At 31.3% G+C, this 9,427-nt stretch overlaps 1 protein-coding gene across 1 annotated transcript; it reads left to right on the forward strand.

Moving 5' to 3' along the window:
* Positions 1-1,023: 1,023 nt before the first annotated feature.
* On the forward strand, positions 1,024-1,665 carry LOC117911674 (agamous-like MADS-box protein AGL62). The gene has a single exon (XM_034826078.1). It carries the CDS (start codon positions 1,024-1,026, stop codon positions 1,663-1,665), a length of 642 nt encoding a protein of 213 aa, XP_034681969.1.
* The last annotated feature ends 7,762 nt before the right edge of the window (positions 1,666-9,427 follow it).

Below are 9,427 nucleotides of genomic sequence, written 5' to 3' on the forward strand. Positions count from 1 at the left end.
AGTGAGTGGTGCTACCTTTGATAGGTTAAGAAATGAAAAATAGGTTTTATGGAGGCTAACACGAGGATGATGTCTGGTTTACTTCTACTAAATGCATATCTTGTGCATTTTATTTCTTAATCTACTTCTTTCCCAAGAAGACAGATGGTCTTAGATTTCTTTGAACAAGAAAATTTACATTGAGCATCTAAGTACAATGCTCCCTGATATTCAAAAGGTCATATAATCTAGATAAAAATACACTTGCCTTAATAGATAAGGGCGCATGTTTTTGCCTTGGATAATATACCGTTATGGTATTAGATGGGGTTTGAAAAAAAGGAGTAACAATCTCCTTTTGTCCTAGTATGGAAGAATAATTTGCAATATGTCCATCTTTGAATTACAAAGAATCTGTTTTGATATTGAGTTGCTCCTATTGGGAGATTTACTCATTTTTTTTCTTTTTTTTAATAAAGAATGCAAGTTATTTGGACATGGCAACTCACTTCCTTTATTTTGATCATGTTTTATGCAAGTGAAGATTATAAAGTACCCTTCCATTGCACCCTTAGGATGACTTCTAAAGATGGAATTTGAGCGTCTATTCTGAATCCAATGGGTCATCATAATTTAATATACACAGATTATCAACTTATTAGGCAAAGCCCAAATGGTCATTAGATGGTCAACAATATATAGTAAGGTTGTCAATTGATTTTTGACAACTACAACTAAGATATTTAAATGTTAGTATCCCTTGCACCTATGCCATAAGAGGATCAGATTTTGGAATCCAAATTTTTAGGCAAGTAATTAAATATAAGATTGAAATATAGATTTTGACAAACCAGGTAATAATTTCAAGCAACATTGGCAACAAATTCAAAGATAGAGAAACCCTTCTATCCCTTTTAAATACACCCATATTCTCCTAAAAAATTACTCAATCTTTTCAAAAGGTGATTTGTTCTTGTTCTTTTCTCTTCTTTGATCATACCCCAGAAAAGAATAGTGCTTTGTTTCATATATATTCTTGTCTTGATGGCTACAGTGAGGAAAAGCAAGGGTCGCCAAAGGGTGGAGATGGCCAAAATGACTAAAGAAAGTAATTTGCAGGTTACTTTCTCCAAACGCCGATCCGGCCTTTTCAAGAAGGCTAGTGAATTATGCACACTTTGCGGTGTTGAAATCGCCATAGTAGTCTTCTCTCCTGGAAAAAAGGTGTATTCCTTTGGCCATCCTTGCGTGGAATCCATCATAGATAGATTCCTCACTAGAAACCCTTTGCCCAACTCTAGTGCACTGCAACTCTTTGAGGCTCACCGCAGTGCAAATGTTCGGGACCTTAACCTGCAACTTACTCAAGTGCTCAACCAACTAGAGATCGAGAAGAAGCGTGGCGAAGCGCTTACACAGATGAGGAAGGCCAGCCAAGCACAGTGCTGGTGGGCAGCTTCCATTGAGGAGCTCAACTTTGAGCGGCTGGAGCTTCTGAAGGTGTCGCTGGAAAATCTTAAAAAGAACGTGGCGTTGCAGGTGGACAAACTTATGATTGAGGCGTCGAATCCTCCAACATTTTTCCCCTCCAATTCTGTGGGAGCAGTTGTGCCTTATGATTCGCAGGTTGCTGGATTTGGCCCTCGTAGCTTTGATTTTGGCTATGGGGGTGGTCGTTTGTTTTGAGTTTATTATGTGTCAATATTTGTGTTTTGTGTTGCTTGTAATGGTTTTTTTGTTGCGGATCTCCTATTTTAGCTTTGGTTTTGTTGCCTATCATTTTTATGGTCTTTCCTACGTCATGTAATGAAAATTGAAGTTTACATTGTGATGTTGCGTTCTCCGTGATACCAAAAGGATTTGCTTTTGTTTCGTTATGTTTGCTTTGAAATATTTCATTTTATACCAAAATAATTAATTATGATTCTATTTTTGTAATAAAAATTGAAGTTTATATTGGGCATTCCTATGCTTTCATTATGATACTAAAATAATTAGTTATAATTATATTGTATTTTTCTTGTTCATATAAATATGAATCAGATCGATTAAATTTTGGAGATCGAGATTTTATATCTTTGCAAGGAGGAGGTGCTTATTATACATAGTTAATTTAGTTTAAGTTACAATATTATATGTAAATAATTTATTAAGTATAAGAATTATTTTTATGAAAGCACTCAATTTCATATATTAATTTATTGAGAACGAAAATTAGTTATTAACCAATGATATAACATTTATGTGGTTGAGTTAACATGTTAAGAAATTAAAATAATAATATATTATTTTGGCTTAACTCATTTCTTGATAGTAATCATGTAGGAAAAAAAAAAGCAATAAAAACCTATCTTCACAAGAAAATATAGGTGTTAACAAGAAGGCCTACATTGACCATGTGTTAACAAGAAGACCTATATCGACAATAAAACATCAATGTTAACCTGCATTGACCACTCTGGGACATTAACGTATTCCTATGGTGATAATAGGATGTTGTCAACGTATCTTAAGCCTATGTTAACATCTTGATCAATGACAGTAACCTTTGCTAATAATATAAGCCAATGTTGATAGTGGAATATTGTCTACTAAGCCCTTCTTCCTCGTATAAATCCACATGATTAGTTCTCACCATTATAACTTAAATTGAATTACGTAGTCAAAAAATATACATCCATAAACTCTACTTGAATCTATACCATGTACTAGGGGATCAATAAGCTCAGGTCATATTCAATTTGAAAATCTAAATTATAGAATAGAAAAATTAAAAGAATCAAAGGTTCATATTTAGAGTAAAATTCAAACCAAACCCTAGAACTATGAGTGAAGATGCATGAATATTCTAAAATGTTAACAAATTACAACAACCCTTGGAACTTTTTTTTTTTTTTTTTTTTTTAATTTTAATAAAATGAAAGATTTTTTTTTTTTTGTATTGTATTTGTAGGGCAGATTGCTTGAAATGTATATTTTAGAAAATAACATCACTTTGCTCACGAACAATTGAGTGTACTTAATCTTTTCTAGATTGACGCACTCAAAATTTGTTTAATTTTGCACTGTTGGTAGTTCAAAGTTGACAAATTTATTTTCTTCCTCTCATGTTATAGTAGTAAACTTTGTCAACTCAATTTATGAGAACAAATATCTGTGGGAATAGAAATTTAGAATGTTGTTTACATGTGTTTCATGGTATAAAATATTTAGTAGGTTACCATAGGGTTATCTTTTTGTTGCAAATTTATTTTATTTATGTCCTTAAATTTTAATTAGCTGTTGGAAGAACCCTAACACTCAATGATAAATGATAATCTCATTGGATATGCTATTTTTAAAAAGTTGCAATTTTTTGTAAAAGTTCTATATCATCCTTCTATTTAGAATTTTCTTTGACAAGTTTTGGTATAGTAATGAATTTTTATTTTTCCTTTTTTGTTTTGTTAATTATTTGATTCTCTATTAGGACATTTCTCTAGGTAATGGGTTTTATAACTTAATTTCATACATAAAAGAGGTTAATTTGTATGTTAATTTATGTCATTTTTCTTCTCAATCTTCGAAAATGCATACAAGTAAAGCCATTTTTTTTTAATATATAGCTTTTCTTACGTAACATACTACATAATGCTATAATTTATTTTTTCAGTTCCATTTAATTAAATTATCTCCTTTAAAAATAGTAGTCTTTTGAAAAACCGATAATAAAATCATTATTACTAGTAAATATGCAATTTGGAAAAACTTATTTTATTTTAAAAAAGAAAGAAAATAATTGTAACTTTTACATAAAATGTAGGGACTTTTATTGAAATAATAGAGAATTATTCTAGAAAGAGGATGAATTTCAAATTTTGTTTAAAACATATGATAATTAAAAAAATTTACTATCTCAAATTTTAAAAATTTTGATAACAATTTCTAAGATTATAATATATATGCCTCTTCCTTTTATATAAAAGTTAATTCTTTCATTTTATATAGAAGTAACTATATACAAATTTTTATTCAAAAGAAAAGTGGATCCAAATGAAATGTAAGTTAATGAATTGGAATATCTAATCCTCTTTCTCTCATTATTATTTTTCATTGTCATTGGTGTCTAGCTAGCTTTCCAAAATCTCTTGCTCCCTTAAGGTTATGTTTGGTTCCCAAAAAATGAGGCAAAGAAAACAAAAAGGAAAAGTAGAAAGAAAGAATAATTAAAGGAAAATAAAAATTAGGTTGAAACTTAATAAATTATTTTTTCATGCTTCTTCAGACTCATTTTACTTATTTCCCTCTATTATATAAGGATTAAATAATTTAAAAATATATAACTTTTTTTTTTTATAAATTATAATTATATTTGATTTTGTTTTGTACTTTTCATGGAAAAACCAAATATAAGAAAACCATTTTCCTTGACATTTTTTTCTTTCCTTAGTACTTTCCTAGAACCAAACATAGAAAAGGAAAAAAAAATTGAAAGTAATATTTAATTACAAACTTTATGGATTTTAAAATAATATTCTATTATTTATGTACTTTTCTTTCAAAATTTCCAAGAACTAAAAGGAAAATAAGGTTACTAAATTTATTAAAACAAATTAGTAATATTGTAGTATTAGATTGAGGTGAGTAGGGTTCATTTATAACTTGGTGTATTATTCCATGTTCTTCACAAAAAATAAAAAAGGTATATCTTCCCAACCCTAATTAGAGGTGTATGAGAATCACAAACATCATTATGTATCAATTCTAGAACTTGTATACTTTCAATAAAGACTTAAAGCTTTGTGAGAAAATAAAGGCTAATCTTAAATGAGAAAAACACCCAAGAGGGGGGTGAATTGGGTTTTTCAAAATCTTTTTCAACACAATAAATTCAAGCACAATAGAAGCAAATATAAAGAGAATAGAGTTAGAGAACTCAAACTTAGATTTTATAATGACTCGACACTTCCTTGCCTACGTCCACTCTTCTCAATCTCCTAACCGAGTGAGGGTTCCACTATCTTGAAACTTCAACTAAGCTTCTAATCTCCTTTACATTTGGATTCTGGCTCTAATGGGTTCTTACACAATCTCTTCAAGATTCAACTCACTTGAAGGCTCTAACACTCAATTTGCAAGAATGATCTTTTCTCAACCTAGCTCAATAATGGCTCAAATACAAATCAAAGCTAGGATGACTCACAAGGGTGCACTAAATGATATGAAAGTGAAGATTTAATGCACCAAGAAAGAAATGAGAGCTTTTAAGGCAAGAACCAGTGGGTAGACAATTAAATGTAAGTGTTCTCTATATCATAAATGAAGTGGAGCTCTCAATTTATAGTTTCTAACCTCGGGAGCCAAGAAAAACAAAAAGTAGCTTCAATCGGTTGAGCTGGGGGTCGACCAGTTCACTAGCTATTAGAGCATTTAATGTTTTGGCAGGTTACTGTTACTTCAATAGGACCTTGATCGGAGGTCGACCAGGAAGGAGGATACCTCAACCGAGAAAGGAAGGCTACTGAATGAGAAAGAGAGTGTTTTTAGCACTCCTCGATCGGACAAGGGGAACCGGTCGACCAGTACCCTGGCCGATTGGCTAGTGCCTCAATCGATTTGGCCATTTGGCATCGAAAACCTATCTTTTTTGGTTCTTTTCTTTTCTAATACTTAGGCAAGGTCTTTAGGTAACTAAATATGCCAATTTTGAAACGTTTTGCCTAAGGTACATTTGATAAAACTCGGGTTTTAATGAAATTGTAATTTTAAAGAATAAACTGTGTTTTCAAAGATGCATGAAATGATATGTAAAACCTAAGTGCACCCATGCATTCATCTTACATTTGTTTCCTATGATTGAAGGTCTTCCAAATGTCTTGATCTTATATCCATTACTTCATTTGATGAATTTTCAAATTAATACCTGATATTCTTTACAATTCAAACCAAATAGTAACTTAACCATGGTTTGTTATCATCAAAACTTGATTAGGAGAACCCTTGGGCTAACACTTTGGTATGCTACTTGGTTTGTACACATACTTCATACCTATACTTAAAATTTATATTACTTTTAGGAATAATTAACGTCCATTTTTCTGTTAATTTTGTTAAAGTTTGTCTTAATACTCTATGCCCAACATAAAAAAAAAAAAAACTCAAAGATTGAAAGTACAATAATAATTTTATTTACTCACAAAACATGGTTTAATTTAAATAAATCTTCATTGACATGTGCTTTTTCAAAAAAATATTATTTTTAGTTATTCTAACTATGTTAGATTCCAATTTTTATTGAATTAAAAAAAATGTGGCATTAAAATAGCCAAAGTCCAATCCATGTACTACTCTAGGTCTTCATTGCATTGTTTCAGTATAGAAGTATGGCTAATCAACCCCTACTTGATATCTTCTACTTTAGTACTCAACTCCATTGATCCTTAACCTCTCCATATGAATTCCTTATCTTTTTAGATCATTCAATATCCTAGTTTTTTTTAGCCTTTATCTTCAAAGATAAAATCTTCTTAGCCAACATGAATCTTGGGGATCCCTTCATGGTAGCTATCTCACTATTTTTTTTCGACCAACTCCCATAAAGCCCATTTTCTTCCACTACATGTCCTGAAGTTAGAATAAAGTTTTCCTCTCTCCTAAGCCACCACAATTGAAAAAGTTTAGGGCGTACCTAAAAGTTATCATAGTTAACCAACTTTGCAAAGCAAATCTAGCTATTGGCCCATGTAAGATGAATTTTGATGTTCATTGTCTTTGTAAATATGCATTCCAAAAGGGCAAACCAATAACTAAAGACATAATGCTTAGAGCCTATAAATGATATAACTTTTTACTCTAGTTTTCCATAACACAACACGACTTTAAAAATATGCTATCTTGCACTGGCATTTTTTTTTTATCATGTTAATTTTTGTATGAAAAAGGGCTTTGGCTTAAATAATTAGTAGAATTTTAATGAATGCCACTGTTAAGAAATCCAGTCCTTAATAAAACTTAAGAACTTATCAAACATACACCAATAAGATTCGAATACAATTTATCAAGAACAAACACTAGAAAACAAATCTACACACTAGAAATTTACTGTGGTTGGGCTCAAGATGAACTTACACCCACCATCTAAGATCATCTCCTAGTTCCACTAATTCAAATAACCTATTACACCCTTAAGAAATACTCACAATTTTAAAAAGCTGCTGGAGTATTGTTGATTAGTGAGTTAGAAAGGTACCAAATACCAATTGAAACAATCACTTGAAGATTCTAAAAGTAATTGGACATTATTACTTATTGTCTACATATCAAACATCTTTCTTGAGTGTAAACTCATGTTGGTATTGGTGGTATACAAAAACTTTCCTCTCCATTTCTGTCTTTGTCTAACTCTCTCTTCCAATCCATAAAATATTTGGAAAATGTTCATTCTAGATGCAAAAACTAATTCCTAACAAGTTAGTTAAATTGTAATCAATTTAGGCTGACGTGGATTATTAGTTTGAAACATAACTCTTCATAATTTCCACCTTAGTTCAAACTTCATATGTGTAACTCTCTGAGATGACTCAAACATCAGCTACAAGACTTCAATCATTTGAAGCAATTTTATATATTGCCTAAAGTTGTTCAAATGTAGAACTTTTGTTGCAATGTCTATAGGATTGTCTTCAATGGAAACTTTCTCCAGTTTCACTTCTCTTGAACACACCATGTTTATGATAAAATGATACCTCACATTCATGTGTTTAGTCCTATCATGAAATGATGGATTTTTACAAAGCTATATCCCCTTTAATTGTTAGAATACACCACCATTTCCCTTTCTTTCATTCAAGTCTCTCAATAACCCTTACAACCAAAGAGCTTATTTCATAACTTATATAGTAGCAACATATTATGACTTGATTTGTTGTTGACAATGTAACTTTCAACTTATAGGACCTCCACAAAGAATAAAAACATAGCCTGTAGTTGATCTCCTTTTGTCTAAATCTCCTGCAAAATCATGATGTACAAACCTTTCTACTTCTATTCTCCTCGATAATGATCCAAAATTAAATTCCACATCAAGTGATCCTTTAACACCCTTGAGTAACCACTTTACTCATTCCCAATGCTTCCTGTCAAGATTGACCATATATCTACTCAACATACTTACAACATAAGCCATATTTAGCCTTGAACAAACTATTGCATACATTAAAGATCCAATGGCATTGACATATGGTACCAAAGCCATATCCTTTTTTTGATCATTAGTACTTGGACAATGAGCCACTGACAACTTAAAATGACTTGCTAAGGGTACAAAGCTAGTTTCGCCTCAGCCATTAAGAATCTTTGTACACTTTCTCAAGATACCCCTTCTGTGACAATCTTAGTTTCCTTTCGTTCCTATTCCTTACTATTTTCATTCCAAGTATCTTTCTAGTAGCTCCTAACTCTTTTATGTCAAATTTAGCTTTCAACTTTTCCTTTAATTCCTAAATTTCTTGCTTGTTTTCACTAGCCAACAACATATCATCTACATAGATGATTAAGAACATCTTCAAACATCCACCGAAGAATTTATAATAAAAACAGCCATCAAAACTACTCTTATTAAATCTTATATTCAATACATAAGTGTTATACTTTTTATACCAGTAGCAAGATGATTGCTTAAGCCATATAAGGACTTCTTTAACAAGCACACCATATGCTTTTTTCCAAGCATTTCAAAACCTTCAAGTCGAGTTATTAGAATCCCTCTCTAGATCTCCATGAAGAAAAACAATTTTAACATCTAACTGCTTCGTTTCCGAATCAAGTTGTGCTACCAAAGCCATCAATATTCTAATGGAGATGTGTTTAACAACGAGTAAAAATACCCATATATAATCCACCCCTTTCTTTTAAGTATACCCTCTAGCTACAAGTCTAGCTTTATACCTCATAGGCTCATTTTTAGTTGCACTTATTTTTCCTTTTAAAGATCCATTTACAAGTAACAAGCCTCTGATTTTCTTTTCTAGCTACTAACACCTAAGTTTGGTTCCTCTAAAGAGATCCACACTCTTCTATCATGGCAGTAAGCCATTTACTTGAGTCCTTGTTGTTTATTGCTTTAGTATAAGTGAGACTCACTTTCATCACATTCCAAAGTTGTCATAAGAGCATAATCTTGTAGATCAACATGCCCAAACCTTTTAGGAGGCTTTGTTTTTCCTCTTTCTTTATTTATCGAGAGCTAATAATCTATAACACTTTTCTACATACTAGGAACTCTTTTAAAATCAGTGTGTTCCACTATATCTTGTATTTCTACATCTCTACCACTTTCTTGACCAGTAGGAAATTCTTAATCTTCTTTAACATGTTAGGTTGGAGGCTCCACCTCAAACTCAAAATACTCTTGATCAAATTGAAATTTGTCTTTTGTATTTTCACTTGAATTTTCTCCACATACATTGTT

Source organism: Vitis riparia, chromosome 3 (assembly GCF_004353265.1).
Source record: "Vitis riparia cultivar Riparia Gloire de Montpellier isolate 1030 chromosome 3, EGFV_Vit.rip_1.0, whole genome shotgun sequence".
Classification (NCBI taxonomy): Eukaryota; Viridiplantae; Streptophyta; class Magnoliopsida; order Vitales; family Vitaceae; genus Vitis; species Vitis riparia.

What these genes read in the sequence shown, in the direction of transcription:
- LOC117911674 (XM_034826078.1), top strand. Translation starts at nt 1,024, where the DNA reads ATGGCTACAGTGAGGAAAAGCAAGGGTCGCCAAAGGGTGGAGATGGCC.